This window comes from Ranitomeya imitator, chromosome 2 (genome assembly GCF_032444005.1).
Source record: "Ranitomeya imitator isolate aRanImi1 chromosome 2, aRanImi1.pri, whole genome shotgun sequence".
Lineage (NCBI taxonomy): Eukaryota > Metazoa > Chordata > Amphibia > Anura > Dendrobatidae > Ranitomeya > Ranitomeya imitator.
The window spans coordinates 598,952,060-598,977,791 of record NC_091283.1 but is presented as its reverse complement, the minus strand read 5'-3'; the positions used below and the strand labels follow the sequence as shown (position 1 = coordinate 598,977,791).

The following is a 25,732-nucleotide window of genomic DNA, read 5'->3' as shown; positions in this document are numbered from 1 at the left end:
GAAAAAATAACTGTAATTAATCCAAAAAAGTGAAAAAGGTGGCACTCACCAGATAAAATCCATGCTTTATTAGACAAACTTGTAAAATTACATCTTCAGCTGCACTCCACTGCCCTCCCTCCAGCTGAAGATGTACTTTTACAAGTTTGTCTAATAAAGCATGGATTTTATCTGGTTATTGCCACCTTTTTCACTTTTTTGGATACTGCATCATTGTTTCTTCTATGGTGAGCACCCAAAGATTTGGGTAATTTGAACCTAAGCTGTATTGGTTTCAGCATTGTTTATTTATTTCTGACAGCCAGCGGTGGTGCTCTGCTCTCTTGCACTTTGTGAGATTCACTTCAATTAATCACTTCCTTTAACCAACAAAAAGCTTCTTACTCCTCTAAACTGGAATTTAGGACCACTCTTCCAATGCATCAGTTCTCTCATATTTATATATCATTTAGATGCAAACTCCTTGCAGTTTACTTTAGAACTCTTCAGAGCTTTTTTTTTCCTTCATTTCTCGGTGCTTTTGAAGTATATTTGGGGTCATTGTCCTGCTGGACAACCCCAGTTTTCTGACACTGGGCACTGCACGTCTTTGGTACAATCCTTTGGTAATCTTCAGATTTCATGATGCCTTGCACACAATCAAGGCACCCAGTGCCAGAGGCAGCAAAACATCTTTGAGCCTCCACCATATTTGACTGTAGGTACTGTGTTCTTTTCTTTGTAGACCTCATTCCTTTTTTGGGTAAACAGTAGAATGATCAGCAATTTTAAGATCTCGCCACATGTGTTCAAAATCATTTAGATGCGGACTCATTGCAGTTTACTTTAGAACTCTTCAGAGCTTTTTTTTCATTCATTTCTCGGTGAAGTATATTTGGGGTCATTGTCCTACTGGACAAACCCAGTTTTCTGACACTGGGCACTGCATTTCTTTGGTACAATCCTTTGGTAATCTTCAGATTTCATGATGCCTTGCACACAGTCAAGGCACCCAGTGCCAGAGGCAGCAAAACATCTTTGAGCCTCCACCATATTTGACTGTAGGTACTGTGTTCTTTTCTTTGTAGACCTCATTCCTTTTTTGGGTAAACAGTAGAATGATTTGTTTATCAAAAACCTCTATTTGGTTTCATCTGCCCACAAGACACTTTCTCAGAAGGATTTTGGCTTGCATGCATTTTGGCAAGCTGCAGTCCAGCTTTTTTATGTCTCTGTCAGCAGTGGGATCCTCCTGGGGCTCCTGTCATGGCGTTTCATTTCATTCAAATGTCGACTGATATTTCATGCTGACACAGATGCACTCTGAGCTTTGAGCCTGCAGGACAGCTTGAATTAGGGCTGCTTATCCACCACCCGGACTATTCTGCGTTGCAAGCTTTCATAAATTTTTCCCTGCCTTCCATGACCAGGGATATTAGCAACAGTGCCATGGGTTATAAACTTCTTGATTATGTTGCTCACCATAGACAAAGAAACATCAAGAACTCTGGACATGGACTTTTAAACTTGAGATTGTTGTCCTCAGACAGTTCTCTTCTCTATCTGTTCTCCATGCTTAATGCAGCACTTACAGACACACTATGCAAAGATTGAGTCAACTTCTCTTTTTATCTGGTTTCAGGTGTGATTTTCATATTTTCCGCACCTGTTTATTGTCATAGGTGATGCTTTAACTAAAGTTGTTTACCCACAATATTGAAAAGGTGGCAACAGTTTTTTTTCCTGGCAGCACGGCACGGTGGTGCAGTGGTTAGCACTGCAGCCTTGCAGCGCTGGAGTCCTGGGTTCGAACCCCACCAAGGACAACATCTGCAAAGAGTTTGTATGTTCTCTCCGTGTTTGCGTGGGTTTCCTCCGGGCACTCCGGTTTCCTCCCACATTCCAAAGACATACTGATAGGGAATTTAGATTGTGAGCCCCATCGGGGACAGTGATGATAATGTGTGCAAACTGTAAAGCGCTGCGGAATATGTTAGCGCTATATAAAAATAAAGATTATTATTATTTATTATTATTATTTCCTGCACATTTTTTAATTTTCTGTGAAATTATGTCCAATTTGCCTTTTTTTTCTGTTTTTTTTGTGGTGTTCCAATACACAAAGGAAATACACATGTGTATAACAAAACATTTGTAATTGCAACATTTTTTTGTAACGAGTTGGTCAAGTCCTCCTAGGAGATCTGGGGTTAGAAAATCACTGTGTATTGTCAATTGCAGATCTTCCATTTAGCCTTTGTGTTTGTGTTTCATATTAAATGGATTTAGTTTCCTTTGGTGCTGAAGAAGTTAGCGACCCTTTCTATGCTGGTTAGAAACTTGCAGTTCCATCTCATAGCTGCTCCTGACCTGGTCATTTCATCTGTTTATAATATCTGGCCAGACCTTCTCTTCCTTGCAGGTGAAAGTCCTACTTCCTGGTTCTTTGGAGTCTCTGTGAATGAGTTAGAGATCATTGTTGCTGCTGGAGATTGTTGTATGCTGTTTTTGGATGTACGCTTTCTTCATTGTCCTATTCCCATTTGGCTTGTACATTCCTACCCTTCCCTTTATACATCTCTACCTTTGGGCAATATTTTGTATGGTAGTTGCTTTCTGTTATCCTTGTCAGTCTTATGTTTTTATACACTAGCATATCTGTCCCAGGCCTCCTGGGAGAGGGGAAAGCTCAGGGAACAACAGGAGAACAGTAAGGCTGGTTGTCCAAACCTCCTCACTTTCAGATGTACCTTTGGGAGCAAGGACATTTAGGGCCCCAGTCCTAGGGACGATGCAGGGCCCCTTTCCCTAATCACGTACAGCCACAGCATGATATTTTTCTGGGAGAAATACTTCATTATCTGGAACAATTTAAAGGGTTATAACACTTTTGGCCATGACTGTAATTCCTGGAGAATGTTCTTCACTTGAGAGTATGTTGTGAAGGTTTTTTTTTCACCATAGAAAGCATTCTATGATCACCACTGTTGTCTTCCATGAATGCCCAGACCTTTTTGAGTTCCCAAGCTCACCAGTGCGCTCTTTTTTTGCCGAACTGTTGAATTGGCCGCTCCCAACATTTCTGCTATCTCTCTGATGGATTTCTTCTTATTTTCAGCCTAATAATTGTCTTTCTCTTTCATTAAGAACTCCTTTTTTGTTATACTTGTTTTATTGAAGATTATGTGACATAACAAGGCTACATCATAGAACAGAAGAACAGCATTTCTCTTTGTTCATTAATACTTCCTGGGACAGTTAACCTTGCCCTTAACATACCATGGGTCTAATAACTTAATGAAAAGCATAAGACACCCATGTCAGGTACCAAATATCACATACTTTAATTATGAGCTAAAACTCCTAATATCCTGGGGACTAAAGTGAATCAAAAGAGAATCAAACCAAGGCTTACATACCCTATCAAATTTTTGTGGACAATGTCTATTTTTATATACTACCTGCAGTATTTGCCAAATAGACCCATTGTGAAATCTGTGAGGGTTTTCTACCATCTGTCCCATGGTGATAGCCTTGCAAGCCAAAAACAATGTTTATCTGAGAAGAGTGCAAGGGTAATGAGGCCAGGTCTCCTCATCTAGGATTCCTAATAAACATACCTTAAGGCAGAGTGGTACTTGGGATTGTATGATCTCGATGAGGATACCTAAGGCTAGTTTCACACTAGCATTTTGTGGAGCTACAGAGGGCTGCGGACTTCCTCCGTGAAGCCCCGCCCTCTGCCGCACCTCCGCCGCTAGCTGCGTCTACTTTTGCATGCGGCCTGCATTCGGCCTGCGTACCTATCTTTAGCATTTGGTACGCAGGTCGTGCGGCTGTATGTGGATGCTTCCGCATGCGTCGTTTTGACGATGTGGAGAAAAAAAGAAATTGCAACCAGCTGCGTCCTACGCTGGTCGCAGCATCGTCAAAACGACGCATGCGGAGTGTTCCGCATACAGCCGCACGACCTGCGTACCTAATGTTAAAGATAGGTACGCAGGCCGCATGCAGAAGTAGGTGGAGCTAGCGGTGGAGGTGCGGCCGAGGACGGGAATTTACGGAGGAAGTCTGCAGCCCTCCGCAGCTCCTCAAAACGCTAATGTGAAACCGACCTAAGACCTTTTATCCAAAAGTCTGCATTTGGAGGGCATTACAACAGGAAGTGTAAAAAAAAAATCTCTTCACACACATTCTACAATGGTAGATATAACCAGTTTATGTAACCGCTAGGTGTCAGGTAGCATTAAATGACTATATATATTTGGACTAGCTTGTTGTTATTTGCCAATGAAACATATTGTTTCACTTCAATCATCCTCTTATAGGGAGGATATTACTGTCCTCCATTTGGGCACAACCAACAATGGCGATGAGCATCTACTGCTTAGTAACTGGATGTATAAAAAGATCAACCCCTTGGTCCCCTGGGTCCTTAGTATCCCAGTCGGGCAGTATGAGGATATGAGAGAATTTCCACTGTCTGGGAACTGGTTATTTAGGGCATCCCTTAGTTGCAGATACCTAAAGAAAGCTTGTCTGGAAACTTGATAGAGATGTTGACATTGATCAAAGGAAACAAGATCACCCTGAATATATACAGTACCTGTGCCAGTCTTTTAACCAATAAGATTGACCAAAATTGAGCATCTTGAAAACGTAGAAATTTGACAAGAGCGCTATTAAGACATAAAGGGGACTCCACTACTGTCTCTTTGAATTGAAAAATCTTTTTGGTGGCTCTCCACACTTGAACCTCAAGTCTGTTAATTGGTAAGAGGGAGCACAAGTATTGCTCTGGTGCGTCCAAGACCCCTCATAAACTCTGAAGACTCAAACAGTAGGCAAGCCGGTGTTCAGAATTAAGCAACAACTGTATTTGGATCAAGGATTATTATTTCAGTTAACACAGTCCAAAACCGTGAATTGTCTTTTTCTTCAATCATCCTGGTGGAGTTCATCCCCCCAGCCACGGGGCAGAAGCAATTGGTATTGAGCTTTCACAGGAGATGTGCCTACACAACTTGCTCAGGAGAGCAGATTACCTGGTTTTAATATATCTTTTTAAAAAAAGTTATCACCATGTGTTGTGGTGCGCTCATTTATCCTACAGTTTTTATCTAGATTTTTAAAGTTGGGTACTTGTCATAGCCTGAAGAATTCATCTCCTACTTTCTATCCCATAGTGCTTAGAGGCAACAACATGGATTTCTGCCAGTTTATTTTTAGACTGGAAATCTAACCAAATTCATCAATCAGATCTATTACCAAAGGCAGTGTAACTCTTGGACTGGCCATAAACAGGATTAAATAATCAGTAAATAAACCCAAGCAGTCCGGGGTGGAAATCCATTTTGATCCCTTGATACCCTGCAATCTTACAGATCCCAACAGCTAGTGGTTCGATGGCAATGGCAAACAAAAGGGAGGATAGTGGCACCCTTGTCTGATTATATTCCCCAAGGGAAACAAGGAGGACATAAAACCATTATTCAGGGTTAATCAGGATAGGCTTTCAGAGATTGATACAAGACTGCAATCCACCTGGTCCAAAGCCAAATTGTCGGTCTTTCTCTCAAGGTAGACATACTCAACCAAATCAAATGCCTTAGCAGCATCCAGAGATGCCAAGGCCCAATCTTTCTGTCCTTTCTGGCCTAAATGTACAATTATCTGCTCTTTCCTTGTATTATTAGGTGTAGACGACCCAGAATAAAGGCCCCGTCACACATAGCGACGCTGCAGCGATACCGACAACGATCCGGATCGCTGCAGCGTCGCTGTTTGGTCGCTGGAGAGCTGTCACACAGACCGCTCTCCAGCGACCAACGATCCCGAGGTCCCCGGGTAACCAGGGTAAACATCGGGTAACTAAGCGCAGGGCCGCGCTTAGTAACCCGATGTTTACCCTGGTTACCATCGTTAAAGTAAAAAAAACAAACGCTACATACTTACCTACCGCTGTCTGTCCCCGGCGCTGTGCTTCTCTGCTCTGGCTGTGAGCACAGCGGCCGGAAAGCAGAGCGGTGAGCCCAGCGCCGGGGACAGACAGCGGTAGGTAAGTATGTAGCGTTTGTTTTTTTTACTTTAACGATGGTAACCAGGGTAAACATCGGGTTACTAAGCGCGGCCCTGCGCTTAGTAACCCGATGTTTACCCTGGTTACTAGCGAAGACATCGCTGAATCGGCGTCACACACGCCGATTCAGCGATGTCAGCGGGACCTCAACGATCAAAAAATGGCCCAGGCCATTCCGACACGACCAGCGATCTCACAGCAGGGGCCTGATCGCTGCTACATGTCACACATAGCGAGATCGCTACTGAGATCGCTGTTGCGTCACAAAACTTGTGACTCAGCAGCGATCTCGCTAGCGATCTCGCTATGTGTGACGGGGCCTTAAGTCTGCTCTAGTCTGGATGAATTACTTTGTGAATGACTTTATTTAGACAATAGGCTAGAATTTTGGTCAATATGTTGAGCACTCCTTTGATTACATGTTGTGGGTTCACCGCAACAGCTTCCAAATGCAAATGCCACACCTGGAATCAGCTCCAGACATTTTACCTGCTTAATTAATGATGGATTCATGAGGGAAAAGCCTATGCAGCCTATTAAAGAGCTTTTGAGATAATTGTCCAAATACTTTTGTACCATCGATTAAATGTGGCACATGTGTTTAATAAATGTCATAAGTCAAACATAAAAAGCATCAAAGGGTAAGACCTTGCTGACAATAGTAAAGAGACCCCAACTTGCATTTCGCGTTAAGCTTCTTCCAGGTGGATAAACACATTTTCCACACATGATGTATGGCTGTGTGAGGTCAATATATGTATACTTTCTATGGCCACTAGGGCTTTGTCTTTATTGAAATAGGCACTACTATTGTTGCTTTCAAATTGTTTGGCTTGTTTGTATAGTAATACTACCGTTTAACCCCTTTCTGCCAGTTGACGGAATAGTACTTCAGCTGGCAGTATCCTCCGCTTTGAGTTGGGCTCCGGCGGTGAGCCCACTTCAAAGCCACGACATGACAGCTGTTTTCAACAGCTGACATGTGTGCGCAATGGGCGCAAGCGGAACTGCGATCACCCCATGCCCATTAACTAGTTAAATGCCGTTGTCAAACTCTGACAGCGGCATTTAAAAAGCTGTGCCAGCCTTGCGGCCGGAAGTACTCGCACCACTGACCCCCGTCACGTGATCGGGGGTCATCGGTGCATTTCCATCACAGCCAGATGTCTCCTTGAGACATCTATGGTTGTTGATGGCAGATTGCTTTGAGCTCCACCCTGTGGTCGGCGCTCATAGCAAGCCTGCAATTCTGTGCATAGAGGTGATCTGTGCATCACCTCTATGCAAAACCACAAAGAAAAAAACAAAAAGAAGTCCAATAACAAGGTATATATTACAAAATTTATTAAAATATGGTAGGTTGGAAACAGATACCAAGAATAGGCACTATACCAGGGACATACAAAATAAGAACAATAATGGCAAACATAGATAATTAATATAACTCAGGTGAAAGTTCAACATGTGTATATCTATCTATGTAAAAATACCATAGAATCAGTGAAATAAATAATAGAAACCATAATGCACATAATAAACTAAGCAAGAATACCAAAAGGTGTATGGCTAGATAAAGTGCATGTGCATATTTACTGGGGTGGCGAGAAATTTAAATAGTATAAGAAAATGTCCAAAAACAAATGTAAACAGCGTTCAAAGTGATGTCAGCGTGATATAGCCCATGTACAATGAAATGGGCCCAGATAAAAGGGGGAAAAACAAGCCACCTGGTATTTACCTCCTGAGGATGGTGAAGTCCCTAGGATATGCCTTGCCCCGATGCATGTTTCGGCGTCTGCCTTCATCAGGGGGTGGCGTCATCCAGGGGGGAAAAGGTATAAGTAGGACGAGTAACCAATGAGAGCAGGAGCGGGTGTGGCATAACACACGCCGACATAGGAGGTCACCAGAGGGTGTCGACCCACAATCCCATGCAAACCCCGGCGCCATGATCAGCTGACGCCATGCAGGGGAGCATGGGGAAAGGGGGCGGAGACCACCAGAATGCAATGCCAGCGTGCTCTCCACCCGGCCCACCGTCATTGGATGAGAAGAGTGAGGAGGTCGGCGCCCTCTGGTGACCTCCTATGTTGGCGTGCGTCACGGAATCTATGTCCGCATGTAAGAAATGCGCGTTGCGCTCTGTAGCCGCTGGGTACACTGTGCATCCTGAGGAAGGAACACGGTTGTTCTGAAATGCGTAGGAATAGAATTGGTCTGCCTCGCTTCTCTTAGCCTGTCACGTGATCAATCACATGACTGTGACGTCACGCAAGGTCCTGTATGCACAGTGTACCGTGCGGCTACAGAGCGCAATGCGCATTTCTTACATGCGGACATAGCTTCAGTGGCACCCTACCACCGGCCGGGGCAGTTATCTAGTGCCATTTCCTGAAGGATCGACACCGGACCTCTTCAAATACAGGATAATCTTCATGGACAAACAGCTTTCAAGAGCATTCCATCATGAGATATGAATGAGCACATCAGGTAAACCCTATCTATCTGCACCTTTAGCTGTTGTCCTATGACATATACCTGCTAACTTTAAGTTTTTATATACAGTATATAACATACTAGGGGGCATCGCTTGTGCCTTTCCCACTGCGGAAGCATTTCCCCCTCTTTTTACTCTTTTTTTTCTTTTATCCAATAGCGGTTTCATAGTTTTTTCCTTGGCCCATACAATAAAACAAAGGAGTGTTTTACAGCGCAGATATAAATTGTTTTAAACATAAAAAAAACTAAATAAATCACTGTCACCAACCCGAAGAATAAAGTTGTGTAATCACTTATACCGCATGGTGACTGGCGTAAAAAATAAAAGCAATTCTTCACCTGCTTTTAATTTGTTTGTTCAACCACCCAAAGATAGCAGTAAGCCTTGGCTCACATTTATCCTGTACTCTACGCTGAGATGTTACACCAGGGTTTCTGAGTAATTCTCTGAAATACGTGATTCAGACGGAACTTCCTGCAGAAGATTCCCGGACTCTGCCTGGCCTATCATACGGCCTTGTCTTTTTTTTTTTAAGCATGCATAGAAGCGCGGTCGGCCACTGAGTATCTTGACTACCTCATTGGTGTATGGATCCCTCACGGGTTTCACCCATTTTTTGTCTATTTAGATGGAAACCCCGATGTGATTGCTCAGCGTAGAGCACAGAATAAATGTTAACTGATCCAAAATGTCCTGTACACCAAAATGCCACCAATAAAAGCTTCTATTCAACCTAAAGGTACCTTAAAAATATAGGGGGCTTTAACAGTACAAGCAGCACAATCTCCTCCTCCTGAGCCCCAGAGTGCCAAAGTTAGTGTCCACATGTTTGGCATCACTGTAATTGTAATGAGGGGAGCCCACTTAATTTACAGGGTGCATGTCTCCAGAAGCACGAACTGGGCATGATGTATGGACACAACAATGGCATATTTGCATTGTCACTTAGCAACATACATTTCTGCTCATTTCCTGAAAAGATCCATGAGTCAAAATAGTCACTTCACCTGTAGATAAATTGCCGGAGGGGAAGGGGGTAAATTCCATAATGGAGTCATTTGATTGGGATTCTGCTCTCCTGGCACTTAGGGACTCTGTATATGGAGTCAGCAAACTATTCTAGGAAAATCTGCGCTCCAGGAGGGAAATAATGCTCCATCCCTCCAGAATCTTGCTGTGTGGCTAAGCAGTACTATACAGCCACATATGGGGTATTGCCACGTTTATGAGTAATTATGGTCGTATGTGGTAATTTTTATGTATTTTCCCTTGTGAAAATGTCAAATCTGGGGCTAAAACAACATTTTACTGATACAAATGTAATTTGTTTTTCTTCATCGCTTAATGATATAACATTTTGTGAAACGCGTGTGGTGTCAATATGTTGACTGCACCCCTAGATGATTTCAATTAAAGGTGTAGTTTGTAAAATGTGGCCACTTATGGGGGTACTGCTGTCCTGAAAAACCAAGAGATACATTATGATACCATTTTGGTGTACATACGATCGTTTGGTCGCCCGTTATTGCATTTTATTGCAGTGTAGCGGTGACCAAAAAAACGTAAATCTGGCATTTTTTATTTTTTTCTCCTTACGCCGTTTACCGATCGGGTTAATTCTTTTTTTATATTGATATTTATGGCCGCGGGCGATTCTGAACATGTTTTAATTTTAATGGGGCAAAAGGTGGGTGAATTGAACTTTTATATTTTTTTTAAGGGAACCTGTCACCCGCTAAATCGAAGGTGAGCTAAGCCCACCGGCATCAGGGGCTTATCTACAGCTTTCTGTAATGCTGTAGATAAGCCCCAATGTATACTGAAAGATGAGAAAAAGAGGTTAGATTATACTCACCCAGGGGCAGTCCCGGTTCTGTTCTGGTCCGATGGGCATCACGGTACGGTCCGGGGCCTCCTGTTGTGAATTCTGTTGTCGGGCTCCCTCCTGTGGTCATGAATGGTACTTCGGCTGGTTCTGTCCATGGACTTCCTCTGGTGGGTGTTTCTGAGTTTCCTTCCACAGGTGACGAGGTTAATTCGTTAGCTGGCTGCTCTATTTAACTCCACTTAGATCTTTGCTCCATGCCACCTGTCAATGTTCCAGTATTGGTCTAGTTCTCTCCTGGATCGTTCTTGTGACCTGTCTTCCCAGCAGAAGCTAAGTTCCTGCTTGTATTTTCTTTGGTTTGCTATTTTTCTGTCCAGCTTGCTATTTTTATTGTTGTCTTGCTTGCTGGAAGCTCTGGGACGCAGAGGGAGCGCCTCCGCACCGTGTGTCGGTGCAGAGGGTCTTTTTGCGCCCTCTGCGTGGTCTTTTTGTAGGGTTTTGTGCTGACCGCAAAGCAACCTTTCCTATCCTCAGTCTGTTCAGTAAGTCGGGCCTCACTTTGCTAAATCTATTTCATCTCTGTGTTTGTATTTTCATCTTTACTCACAGTCATTATATGTGGGGGGCTGCCTTTTCCTTTGGGGAATTTCTCTGAGGCAAGGTAGGCTTTATTTTTCTATCTTCAGGGCTAGCTAGTTCCTTAGGCTGTGCCGAGTTGCATAGGGAGCGTTAGGAGCAATCCACGGCTATTTCTAGTGTGCGTGATAGGATTAGGGATTGCGGTCAGCAGAGTTCCCACGTCCCAGAGCTCGTCCTTATTTATCAGTAACTATCAGGTCATTCCGTGTGCTCTTAACCACCAGGTCCATTATTGTCCTGACCACCAGGTCATAACAGTACAGGTGGCTGTCTTTGTCACGGGATGTGCGTTCTTTTGTGCAGTCCTGTGGGACTTGTGCTCGGGCTAAGCCCTGCTGTTCTCATGCCAGTGGGTTGCTTTTGCCCTTGCCGGTCCCGAAGAGGCCCTGGACGCATATTTCTATGGATTTTATTTCGGATCTCCCCGTCTCTCAAAAGATGTCGGTCATTTGGGTGGTTTGTGATCGCTTTTCTAAGATAGTCCATTTGGTACCTTTGTCTAAATTGCCTTCCTCCTCTGATTTGGTGCCATTATTTTTCCAGCATGTGGTTCGTTTACATGGTATCCCGGAGAACATCGTTTCTGACAGAGGTTCCCAGTTTGTTTCGAGGTTTTGGCGATCCTTTTGTGCTAGGATGGGCATTGATTTGTCTTTTTCCTTGGCTTTCCATCCTCAGACAAATGGCCAAACCGAACGAACTAATCAAACTTTGGAAACATATCTGAGATGCTTTGTTTCTGCTGATCAGGATGATTGGGTGTCCTTTTTGCCGTTGGCTGAGTTCGCCCTTAATAATCGGGCCAGCTCAGCTACTTTGGTTTCGCCGTTTTTCTGCAATTCTGGTTTCCATCCTCGTTTCTCTTCAGGGCAGGTTGAGTCTTCGGACTGTCCTGGTGTAGATACTGTGGTGGATAGGTTGCAGCAGATTTGGACTCATGTGGTGGACAATTTGACATTGTCCCAGGAGAAGGCTCAACGTTTCGCTAACCGCCGGCGCTGTGTGGGTCCCCGACTTCGTGTTGGGGATTTGGTTTGGTTGTCGTCTCGTTATGTTCCTATGAAGGTTTCCTCTCCTAAGTTTAAGCCTCGTTTCATTGGTCCGTATAAGATTTCTGAGGTTATCAATCCTGTGTCATTTCGTTTGGCCCTTCCTGCTTCTCTTGCCATCCATAATGTGTTCCATAGGTCGTTATTGCGGAGATACATGACGCCTGTGGTTCCATCCGTTGATCCTCCTGCCCCGGTGTTGGTTGAGGGGGAGTTGGAGTATGTGGTGGAGAAGATTTTGAATTCTCGTATTTCGAGACGGAAACTCCAGTACCTGGTCAAGTGGAAGGGTTATGGTCAGGAAGATAATTCCTGGGTTTTTGCCTCTGATGTTCATGCTGCCGATCTGGTTCGTGTCTTTCATTTGGCTCATCCTGGTCGGCCTGGGGGCTCTGGTGAGGGTTCGGTGACCCCTCCTCAAGGGGGGGGTACTGTTGTGAATTCTGTTGTCGGGCTCCCTCCTGTGGTCATGAATGGAACTTCGGCTGGTTCTGTCCATGGACTTCCTCTGGTGGGTGTTTCTGAGTTTCCTTCCACAGGTGACGAGGTTAATTCGTTAGCTGGCTGCTCTATTTAACTCCACTTAGATCTTTGCTCCATGCCACCTGTCAATGTTCCAGTATTGGTCTAGTTCTCTCCTGGATCGTTCTTGTGACCTGTCTTCCCAGCAGAAGCTAAGTTCCTGCTTGTATTTTCTTTGGTTTGCTATTTTTCTGTCCAGCTTGCTATTTTTATTGTTGTCTTGCTTGCTGGAAGCTCTGGGACGCAGAGGGAGCGCCTCCGCACCGTGAGTCGGTGCGGAGGGTCTTTTTGCGCCCTCTGCGTGGTCTTTTTGTAGGGTTTTGTGCTGACCGCAAAGCAACCTTTCCTATCCTCAGTCTGTTCAGTAAGTCGGGCCTCACTTTGCTAAATCTATTTCATCTCTGTGTTTGTATTTTCATCTTTACTCACAGTCATTATATGTGGGGGGCTGCCTTTTCCTTTGGGGAATTTCTCTGAGGCAAGGTAGGCTTTATTTTTCTATCTTCAGGGCTAGCTAGTTCCTTAGGCTTTGCCGAGTTGCATAGGGAGCGTTAGGAGCAATCCACGGCTATTTCTAGTGTGCGTGATAGGATTAGGGATTGCGGTCAGCAGAGTTCCCACATCCCAGAGCTCGTCCTTATTTATCAGTAACTATCAGGTCATTCCGTGTGCTCTTAACCACCAGGTCCATTATTGTCCTGACCACCAGGTCATAACAGCCTCCCATCTTCTTACGATGACGTCCTCTTCTTGTCTTCAGGCTCCGGCGCAGGCGTACTTTGTCTGCCCTGTTGAGGGCAGGTCAAAGTACTGCAGTGCGCAGGCGCCGGGCCTCTCTGACCTCTGACAAACTACGTCTGCGCCGGAGCCGCAGAATGAAGACAAGAAGAGGATGTCATCGTAAGAAGATAGGAGGCCCCGGACCGCGATGCCCATCGAACCAGTACAGAACCGGGACCACCCCTGGGTGAGTATCATCTAACGCGAGTAAGTAAGTTAAAGCTGTTCAAAACAGCTGACATGTGCTGGGAAAAATGTGAGCTCAGTGCCAGAGCCCACATCAAAAGGAGGCATTCCAACGTGGGCATACTATTACGCCCAACGTCGGAAAGAGGTTAATGCAATAAATACATGTATTTATCTAAAAAAATAAAATAAAAGTACACACATTTGGTATCGCCGCATCTGTAAAACACGCTATTCAAAACTGACCCACTATTTAACCCCTTCAGTGAGCACTGTAAAAAATAAAAAACAATACTTTATCATCATACTGCCAAACAAAAAGTGCAATAAAACGCTATCAAAAAGATGAATGTAGGGGCGTGGATGGCGCCGGTCACTTGGACTTAGAGCCCCAGCAAGTTTCCTGCTCATGAAGCGACTTACTTTATCTGTATCATTCAAAATCATCACATATGTTACCCAAACTTCCGGTGAGGACAATTCTGAGGGGTAGGTCGCAAAAACAATGAGCGCCCACCAAGCTGACAGACTTATTTGCCTGGGAAGCAGACCCGCCACAGACAGGCAAGATGGCACCGTCTCCTCCTTCTTCCTTGCAGCCATCACGCAGTGTACGGGATACTGCATCAGCGGAAGAACTAGCACGTACTGATGATGCAGATATTCCTCTAATGAAAAAGACTATGCTTAGCCTCAGTTTACTGAGGGCCTCGTTACAAGAGGATCTCAGAGGTATGCTGGCAGAGTTGAAGGAGGATATTGACTCTTTGGGTGAACGTACAGCACATATTGAATCTAAAGTGGCAGAATACGCCAGCTCTCACAGCAACCTAACTGATGCTAATGGGGCTTTGGAAGAGGAGGTAACACTATATTAAAGCTAAAGTCTATAACAGATCTCGGTGCAATAATGTAAGGATAAGGGGAAAACCAGAGTCAGTAAAAGATGGAGACCTGCAAAAGTATTTTCATGAGCTACTACAGGAGGTGATCCCTGGTGCTGACCCTAGAGATTTCGTGGTGGGCAGAATACATAGAGTCCCCAAGACTAAAAACCTAAGTACATCAACATTTTGTAATATTTTGCCATGCATTCACTTCTATAAGACTAAGGAGATCTGTTTGCGCAACTGGAGGGGGAAACCCAATCTCCCAGATCCATACCAAAATCTTCCAATTTTCCCAGACTTATTTGCTGTGACCCTGGCAAAGAGTAGAGAATTTGCAGGAGTGGCCAAAGTATTAAGAGATAAGAACATCTCATACAGATGGGGATTCCCATACAAGATGAAAATTCACCAATCAAGAACTGCTCATGTCTGCTTTTCAGTTCCTCAGGTGGAGAAACTCCTCAATTGGGACATGCAACCACAGCGAACTCGTCATCTGGATTACAGAAGAAATTGATCATGGAATGGTCTGCACCTTGACTTTCTCTGCAGGCTTCTTTCCTTCTTTTCTTTGACCTATGATCTGGGTAACGTTGATCTCATCTTAGGGACAGCTTGTTTAATCAAGAGATATGCTGGAGACTTCCAAGACTTTAGCTATAAAAGTATATGGTACTCACAACTCACAAATGTAGCAAGAGTATTTTTCACCTCTGGTGCCTTGTTTGCCAGATGTTTATGTATGTTATGTGTATTTGTGTTTTGTCTCCCTACCCCCTTCCCCCTCGGTTCTTTCTGGCATGTTTCTGAAATAGTCTGTGATCTTTTTTTAATAATGAGCATTCAGATTCTCTCACTGAATGTTGAGGGGTTAAACTCTCCAGCCAAAAGGTCTATGATGTGGAGGAAACTCATTAAAAGCCATTGTGATGTTGCCTACATTCAGGAAACCCATCTGTAGAAAGAAGATAATCACCATTTACACCACAAAATTCCTGATCTCTTTTTGTTGGCAACAGTGATGGAAAAAATGGGAGTTTGTATTTTTGGTAAAAGATTTGGTAATTAATACTTTTGTTGATTACAAAACTAAATGCTTCCAAATCTGTGATCCTTTCCATTTTGGTCCCCTTCTATTAAAGAATAAATTGGAGAAGATGTTCCCGTTTACCGTAAATGGTTGGAGGAAGGTATCCCCTATCTGGGAATCTTATTAAAATCATCTGACTCCAGCTTACAAAAAAAATGTTATTCTCCATATAGCTCTTTAAGTGCTTACTTAGATAGATATTCTTCACTCCATCTATATTGGATGGCCAGAATACAATCCTTCAAGATGATTTTCTTGCCAAAAATCTTATATTTTTTAGATGTGTTCCCTTAAACTACAATCTTTCATAGGGAAATTATATGGGCAAAAAAGAAACCAAGAGTAGCTTATAGTTCCATGTTTTATAATTACAAGTTAGGTGGTTTAGGAACTCCTAATATTTTAGCATACCTTAAGGCCGCAGCCTTGGAAGCAAATAAAGTTTGGTGGAATTCAATAATTCCCACAGATGACTTCAAATTGAAGCATGATTTGCATCGCCAGGCTACTAGACATTTTCTGGTGGCAGAACTGCTTGCTCCTACACAATATGATGATGATGGATAGTCACATTAATTGGTAATGTCATATTGTCATGTATAGGAAAGTAGCTTGTTTGGTTTACTCTAACCTGTTAATAAGAGATTCCTCAGGTCTTTTGCATTACCTTGTTCAAATCGCATATGTTGGTTTACGTGTTTGTTTGATATGCTTTATTGCATAAATGAATATGTAAAATTGTTCGATTTGGAAAATTGAAAATAAAATAAATATTGGATTAAAAAAAAAGAGGAATGAAAATAAAAATGGTACAGCTGAAAGTGTCATCTTGTCCCACAAGAAAAAACAACCATAAAGCTCCAAGTTTTATTCCCCCCCCAAAAAAAAATACAATTTCTGAATTGCTGATTAATTCTACCTCCCAAAAATCGGAATAGAAAGTGATTAAAAAAAGACATGTGCCTGAGAATGGTACCAATAAAAACAACTCATCATAGAAATAACAAGCCGTCACTTGACTCTGTCAGCTGAAATATGGAAAAATTATAGCCGTCTAAATATTGGGATGCAAAAACTATTTTTTTGGCAATAAAAAGCGTCTTTTAGTATATGACAGCTGCCAAACATAAAAACCCGTTATAAATCTGGTATTTCTGTTATCCCACCGACCCGAAGAATAAAGTCGCCTAATCACTAAGGCTAAGTTCACACTGCGTTAGCAGCAGCCCGTTCAGCACATACGCTAACTGGCTGCTGCTAGCGCAAGTGCCGGCGTTACAGCGCAGATAGAGCTAGCAGATGCTCTATCTGCGCTAGTGGTGACGGACCCGGAAACGCTGCAGCCCGCGTCTCAGTGTCCGTCACTCAATGGGCGTGCGCTAGCGATGCGTCCGACATTGCAGTCTATGGCAGCGTTAACTGACTACGTTACACCGCGTTATGCTGCAGTGTAACGTAGTCCGTTAAACGTACCACCATAACGCAATGTGAACCTAGCCTTATACTGCATGAAGAACGGCGTAAAAAATAAATAAAACCAATTCTTCACCTACTGTTGATTTTTTTCATTCCGCCTCCCAAAGATCGCAGTAAGGGTCGACGCACATTTATCCTGCACTCTACGCTGAGCGTTTACACCGGGGTTTCCATGTAAATCTCTGAAATACATAACCTGCCCCCCTCCCTTATGAGCCCCAGCGTGTCTAAAGCACATTTAGTGCCTACACTTAGCATTTTTGTAGCGATGAGAGCCCGCCTAATTTACGGGTGCGTGTCTAAAGAAGCATGAGCTGGGCATGACAAACAATCTTCGTGGCAATAATTTTAATTATTTTTTCTTCACTGCCAATGGTATAAAATTGAGGTGTAAGGGTTAAAGAGGGCACCTTAGCAGAGACACTAAGTAGGGTGTCTGTATAGGATATCTATAGCTGAAACATATTGTTTTAAGGAGGTTAAATGAACTGTAACTGTATTGAATATATAGAACATGAAAACTTTAACTGTCCATTTACTTTTACCTTTATTGTTTGTCTTGTTTTCTTTAGGGGAGATCCAGATAAGTGTGACATTTGGGGTAACACACCTCTGCATCTGTCTGCTGCCAATGGACATCTGAATTGCCTGTCCTTTTTAGTGTCCTTTGGGGCCAATATCTGGTGTCTGGATAATGACTATCACACCCCTCTGGACATGGCAGCCACCAAGGGTCACATGGAGTGTGTGCGCTATCTGGATTCCATTGCAGCCAAGCAAAATAGTTTAAATCCAAAAATGGTATCTAAACTGAAAGATCGAGCTTTCCGAGAGGCAGAAAAGCGTATCCGTGACTGTGCAAAACTACAGCGCAGACACCATGAGCGTATGGAGCGACGTTACAGAAAGGAGATTTCTGACCATTCCGATACCATGAGCTTCTCCAGCTTCTCTAGGTAACACTATATTTATAGAATCATAAATGTCATAAAATGTATCTATACATACTGATGCAGTACAGGGAAAGCTGTCAAGTTAAAGTGGTTTTCCTATATGGAAAATGATAGAATTAGTGAGGGTTGGAGTATAAGAACTGCCAAATGATCCTCAGAATGACCCGTTCCCTCAGAATACATAAACTCCTTTAGATTTTCCCTGAACACCTAATTCTTCCGTCAGCACTGCATTCAGCCTACTTACTGCACAATAAGTGGCCGGAGTTCTGCACTATTGAAAAAATGGGCGAGCAACCTCGGCCTTTTATGTTGCAGATTGACAGATGTCTTAGAATATGGAAACCATGGATAATAATGCTAGTGCATATTCCAGCGATATGCCAAAAGTTGTGAATATTTCTTTAAATAATTGAAAATTATTGAAATCCTATTGCATTGTTTGTAATAAAATAAATTGTTAAATTTTTAGATGGGGCATTATATGGGTCCTAAAAACTTATTTTTATAGTCAGAGTGCAGAAACCATAGATGGAGAAAAGAATACATACAGACCTAAAATCAGGCGCCGCCATATAAACAAATACTGCTCCATAATACCACTCCTCCCCGGTCCTCTTGTGCTTTGGTACCAACTTTAAACAGAGCCCTGATGCCATTCAGGGAGTCATGACTAGGGACGTACATAGAAATCATAAGGCTCCGTAGCAGAAGTTCTAATTGGGCCACCTCTCCCCCCAAAAAAACCTTAATATTCGGCGTGTACACAGAGCAGCATATCTCACAAGTTTGCAGCCCTTACAAAGTAATTTTCTTCCAATAGAAACTTCTAGATTGCCCTATCATTGCCCACATAAAGTATGATGTTAGTTCTGGCCCCTTGACACACAGTATGATACTTCCACAGTGAATTCCTCCACAGTACCCTCCACACTCACTGTATGATGACCCTACTGTACCCTTCATCCCCACAATCCTCCCCCAGCAAAGTACGGTGACCCCAACACAGTATAATGCCCCAACTGGGATCGCCACACAGCCCTTCATATGGCATAATGAGCCTCCATACAATATAATGGCTCCCACACCCCTCCACGCAGTATGAAGGCCCCACTACAACCGTTTATACAGCATAATGACCTCCACAACCCTCCACTCAGTATGAAGGCCTCAATACAACCATCCACATTGTATAATGGCCCTCACTAGCCCTCCAAATAGTATAATTGCCCCCAGCCAGCTTTCCAAACAGCATACTGACCCCCACACAGCCCTCTGCACAGTATTATAGACCCCATAAAATGTACAACTGCTTAATATTTCCACACTCCTGTGCCGTGTAATATATTTTCAGTGCTTATTTAAGGTGCATATCTTAGCTAGTCATGTGATCTGTAGAGACATGAGGGTCAATGGGTGGTCTTGTCCGCTGGCCTTGCTGCATTTAAAAAGATTGTGTGGATCAGGGCTCATCCCACTGAATGCTCGTACTCCTTTCCCGTAGACAAAACACCACTCAAACAACACAGAGTGAGAGTAAAACAGTGTAGCAATACTTTATTGAACCGCCGACAGACAATAACATATAGAAAAGTCCCAGAAAATACACAATATGGCGCAAATTACTGTTTTGCCCTTCCGCTGGCTAGTCAGGATTACAGCAGCTGCGACTTTGGGGCTTCCAGTGCCGACTATCCCCCACCAGTAGCACCCCACTTTTGGCGGGCACCCACAGAGAGGTAAGCTTAGGAAACTGACAGTCCATTGAGGTATATAGCCAGGTGACACGATTGTCCCAACCTGTCTTCTAATGTCTCCTTGGGTTCAGTGATGGTCAAGGGAGCAGACCTGTATTTCTCCAGCTAGGGTCGTCCTCCCTAAGCTGGGTCCTGTAGAGTGCCTTGTATCTGTATTCCTCCGGTTGGAGCCATGATACCTTGGCTACTGTCATGTACAATCAATCACTTTTCCATCACTATTTTCTCGTCAGGTTGGCAAGGTACCATGAATATTGCTCCCCCCAGCCTAAAAATAGCAGCCCACAACTGCCTAGAAAAGGTGCCTCTATTAGATGTGCCTGCTCTGGCACTTTGTCCGGCTCTTCCCCTCTGACCTGTAGTGGTGGTAAGTGGGGTTCAACCCCACAAATATAAACCCCACTTTCCACCTCTACAGGGCAAGTAGGAAGAGCCGTGCAAAGTGCCAGAGTTGACGCATCTAATAGACGCTTCTTTTTTTGGGTGGCTACAGTCTGCTGTTATTAGACTGGGGGGCAAAATCAGGGCCCCTTACCAGGCTAAGAATACCAGCCTCCAGCTGTCTGCTTTATTTAAGTAATTTAAAAAAACAGAGTGGGGACCCCTCTATTCGTGATAACTAGCCTTGCTAAGGCTGACAGCTGTCAGTTTTGCCTGGCTGGTTATCAAACATACAGGAGAACCCATGCCATTTTTTTAATTAAATTTTTTATTTAGAGTGCAGGCTCCGGCTGATGAGTACTCCCAGCAGCAGCTCTTCCTGTTATTAGTGGCAGCAGGCATAGGCTGATGGTAGCAGTAGTCACTTTACAGCGTGGGAAACGCGGCTTTCTGACCGGCGGTAATGATTTTACCGCCGATCAGAAGCAGTGTTTGCCGCACTGTCCTGTCTGGTACCTGAACCTGAACTTTTTTTTAACTGTCCTGCTAAACCCGCCGGTTCCGAGCATCCAGAGGTCCACCCATCCCTATTCATCTTACTGACAAATTCATGCCAAATAGATAGTGAGTAAAGTCATATCTAGCTTTATATAAAAGCACTGACACATAGGCGTCATAGTCGTGCCAATCATTGGAATTAATTATTTGCATGTCAATAACAATGTATTTTTCATTTGGTTGCCTCACTGGCATGAATTGTGCCAATAAAACATCTAATAATATGTTATAATAGCTCATTACTATGTAACTCATTACTTGTGTCCTAATACCCAATTACCATATTCATACCTCCTGAATTGCTTTTTCTCGCTGACAAGAAATTATGGTTATGAGCAGAATCATATTGTGAGTTCAATTTTACCATAAAATGTATGCCTTAAAAACAATTTCCAAAAAACATTGTCAGAATTTCATTTTTCCCCACTTGGATTTTTTTTCCCCTCAAAAGACAAGCCCTCATGTGTCTATTTGGACAGAAAATTTAAAAAGTTATGACTCTGGAAAGAAGGGAAGGAATAAACCGAAAACACAAAAATGGAAATTGGCCACATCAGGAAGGCTTAAGATGCAACTAGACATGAGAGTTCTTAAAGAGCAGCTATCATCAGATTTTTTTCCCACCTAATATACTGTAAGTGTAGCATAATGTAAAATTCTGAAACCTTGATTAAAGCCATGTGTCACTTATTAGGCTGCTTGATGTAGGTTATATAAGTAGAGGACTAGTAAACCTGCTGCTGTGTAGTTTTCTATATTCATGAGATATGTATAACCCAGTCTGCACCACTGTTGGGCAGCTTCCCGCATATGCCCATTGTACACAAAAGCTGCCAAACAGTGAAGTAGATGGGGTTATACAGAGCTCAAGGTTCAGAGAACTGCTAGATCTGCAGCAGCAAAAACAGTGCTTTATCAAAACAGCAGCAAGCAGCCCAGTATGTGATATATCTTTGTAATCAGGGTGCCTGTCCCTATATCATACTGCTCTCAGATGGGTTTGCCTTTAAGATGGAGGGTGGGCCGAAATAATTATTTCCACTGATGGTCCCAATGTAACATAGTAACATAGTAACATAGTTAGTAAGGCCGAAAAAAGACATTTGTCCATCCAGTTCAGCCTATATTCCATCATAATAAATACCCAGATCTACGTCCTTCTACAGAACCTAATAATTGTATGATACAATGTTGTTCTGCTCCAGGAAGACATCCAGGCCTCTCTTGAACCCCTCGACTGAGTTCGCCATCACCACCTCCTCAGGCAAGCAATTCCAGATTCTCACTGCCCTAACAGTAAAGAATCCTCTTCTATGTTGGTGGAAAAACCTTCTCTCCTTCCAGACGCAAAGAATGCCCCCTTGTGCCCGTCACCTTCCTTGGTATAAACAGATCCTCAGCGAGATATTTGTATTGTCCCCTTATATACTTATACATGGTTATTAGATCGCCCCTCAGTCGTCTTTTTTCTAGACTAAATAATCCTAATTTCGCTAATCTATCTGGGTATTGTAGTTCTCCCATCCCCTTTATTAATTTTGTTGCCCTCCTTTGTACTCTCTCTAGTTCCATTATATCCTTCCTGAGCACCGGTGCCCAAAACTGGACACAGTACTCCATGTGCGGTCTAACTAGGGATTTGTACAGAGGCAGTATAATGCTCTCATCATGTGTATCCAGACCTCTTTTAATGCACCCCATGATCCTGTTTGCCTTGGCAGCTGCTGCCTGGCACTGGCTGCTCCAGGTAAGTTTATCATTAACTAGGATCCCCAAGTCCTTCTCCCTGTCAGATTTACCCAGTGGTTTCCCGTTCAGTGTGTAATGGTGATATTGATTCCCTCTTCCCATGTGTATAACCTTACATTTATCATTGTTAAACCTCATCTGCCACCTTTCAGCCCAAGTTTCCAACTTATCCAGATCCATCTGTAGCAGAATACTATCTTCTCTTGTATTAACTGCTTTACATAGTTTTGTATCATCTGCAAATATCGATATTTTACTGTGTAAACCTTCTACCAGATCATTAATGAATATGTTGAAGAGAACAGGTCCCAATACTGACCCCTGCGGTACCCCACTGGTCACAGCGACCCAGTTAGAGACTATACCATTTATAACCACCCTCTGCTTTCTATCACTAAGCCAGTTACTAACCCATTTACACACATTTTCCCCCAGACCAAGCATTCTCATTTTGTGTACCAACCTCTTGTGCGGCACGGTATCAAACGCTTTGGAAAAATCGAGATATACCACGTCCAATGACTCACCGTGGTCCAGCCTATAGCTTACCTCTTCATAAAAACTGATTAGATTGGTTTGACAGGAGCGATTTCTCATAAACCCATGCTGATATGGAGTTAAACAGTTATTCTCATTGAGATAATCCAGAATAACATCCCTCAGAAACCCTTCAAATATTTTACCAACAATAGAGGTTAGACTTACTGGCCTATAATTTCCAGGTTCACTTTTAGAGCCCTTTTTGAATATTGGCACCACATTTGCTATGCGCCAGTCCTGCGGAACAGACCCTGTCGCTATAGAGTCACTAAAAATAAGAAATAATGGTTTATCTATTACATTACTTAGTTCTCTTAGTACTCGTGGGTGTATGCCATCCGGACCCGGAGATTTATCTATTTTAATCTTATTTAGCCGGTTTCGCACCTCTTCTTGGGTTAGATTGGTGACCCTTAATATAGGGTTTTCATTGTTTCTTAGGATTTCACCTAGCATTTCATTTTCCACCGTGAATACCGTGGAGAAGAAGGTGTTTAATATGTTAGCTTTTTCCTCGTCATCTACAACCATTCTTTCCTCACTATTTTTTAAGGGGCCCACATTTTCAGTTTTTATTCTTTTACTATTGATATAGTTGAAGAACAGTTTGGGATTAGTTTTACTCTCCTTAGCAATGTGCTTCTCTGTTTCCTTTTTGGCAGCTTTAATTAGTTTTTTAGATAAAGTATTTTTCTCCCTATAGTTTTTTAGAGCTTCAATGGTGCCATCCTGCTTTAGTAGTGCAAATGCTTTCTTTTTACTGTTAATTGCCTGTCTTACTTCTTTGTTTAGCCACATTGGGTTTTTCCTATTTCTAGTCCTTTCATTCCCACAAGGTATAAACCGCTTACACTGCCTATTTAGGATGTTCTTAAACATTTCCCATTTATTATCTGTATTCTCATTTCTGAGGATATTGTCCCAGTCTACCAGATTAAGGGCATCTCTAAGCTGTTCAAACTTTGCCTTCCTAAAGTTCAATGTTTTTGTGACTCCCTGACAAGTCCCCCTAGTGAAAGACAGGTGAAACTGCACAATATTGTGGTCGCTATTTCCTAAATGCCCAACCACCTGCAGATTTGTTATTCTGTCAGGTCTATTAGATAGTATTAGGTCTAAAAGTGCTGCTCCTCTGGTTGGATTCTGCACCAATTGTGAAAGATAATTTTTCTTGGTTATTAGCAGAAACCTGTTGCCTTTATGGGTTTCACAGGTTTCTGTTTCCCAGTTAATATCCGGGAAACAGAAACCTGTGAAACCCATAAAGGCAACAGGTTTCTGCTAATAACCAAGAAAAATTATCTTTCACAAATGTACCACTGTCTGTTTCCACATAACTTGAATAAATCATTATTTTTGGACGTTAAGGCTTCTTTTACACTTGCCATGATTTTTGCGGCCTGTTTTTGCGGGCCGTATTGCCATCATTTTCACGGTCTGCTGCAAAAGCACCCAAAAATCTTGCGGATCGCCGTTTTTCTGGTTTTAGAATAGTAGGGAAAAAGTAGGGGGAAAAAACGGCGATCTGCAAAAATATGTTCATGACGGTGCACCGCAAAAACATGCTTCGATATTTTTTCACGGCCGTGAATACAGCCCTCACGGCCATATGGCGCTCTGACAAATTTATGCGGCCCATTTTTGGGGCCCCATAGGAATCTATTGGGGCAGCAAAATCACGGCAAGTGTAAAAGAAGCCTAAAAATGGTAAAATATTGTAAGAGCTTATTGTTATTGACCCTCAGCATATTGTCTTCTAAAAGTAAAATGGTAAACATGGTGAAAAAACACCATATTTTTGTAGTAATTTTTTACCGTTTTTCTCCCATTCTCAGCTCTGTGAGCCAACGCCTACCAAGTGCCACATTGCTTGCCACCATGCCATATTCACATGCTGCAGGCACCACAAAGGGCAAAACTAAGATGCAGAAGAAACTGGAGAGAAGGAAACAGAATGATGGGACTTTTAAGATATATGAAGATGGTAGGAAAAGTGTCCGCTCACTTTCTGGACTTCAGCTAGGGAATGATGTCATGTTTGTGAAGCAGGGAACCTATGCAAGCCCACGGGACAGAGGCCGCCAACACCTTCGTGATATGTTTTCACATGAAGATTCAATGTCTAGAGCTATAAGTGACCCTGGACTTCACGTGGAGTCAGCCCAGTCTGAGGTCAGTACAGACTCTGGACATGATTCTTTGTTTACTAGACCAGGACTTGGCACCATGGTATTCAGAAGAAACTATCTTAGCGCTGGGCTGTTTGGTGTGGGAAGGCAGGAAGACAATGCACTTAATATAGAAGGTGAGGAGGTGAAGCTACACAGTCGTCTAAAACGCTCTTCAAGTCTAGATGACAGTATCGGCAGCGCTGGCAGCTTGGAGGTAAGAAATCAACAAGAGTTACCATGGGAAGATGACGAAATAGGACTAGATGATGATGAGGAACCAGACACCCCTCCATTGGAGACTTTCTTGGCCTCACTACAGATGTCGGAGCTGGTCTCTCTGCTTCAGGATGAGAAGATTGACCTGGCAGCTCTCACTCTCTGCTCCGATCATGACCTCAAAAGTATACGAATCCCACTTGGACCACGCAAAAAAATCCTAGATGGCATTCAGAGAAGAAAGCAGGCACTGGAGAAACCAATGTCCATGGGAGATACTGAGCTGTAAGTTTCTGTTGCTACATTTTACAATTTATCATGGTTGATTGGCAGGCTGTGTATAGTTGATTGGCAGGCTGTATATAGCTGGTCAAAGCGAAGAGTACCGT

General features: G+C 43.1%; 1 protein-coding gene across 2 annotated transcripts in view; it reads left to right on the top strand.

Moving 5' to 3' along the window:
- USH1G (USH1 protein network component sans) overlaps positions 1-25,732 on the top strand; it is a 68,806-nt gene that overhangs the window by 36,491 nt on the left and 6,583 nt on the right. Inside the window, exons 2-3 of one of the 2 annotated variants that reach the window (XM_069752381.1) lie at positions 17,591-17,974; positions 24,792-25,628. In XM_069752381.1, the coding sequence (XP_069608482.1) occupies positions 17,591-17,974; positions 24,792-25,628 (1,221 nt within the window). Of the gene's footprint in view, positions 1-17,590; positions 17,975-24,791; positions 25,633-25,732 lie in introns of those variants that run through there. The other variant, XM_069752382.1, reaches the window with a different exon arrangement.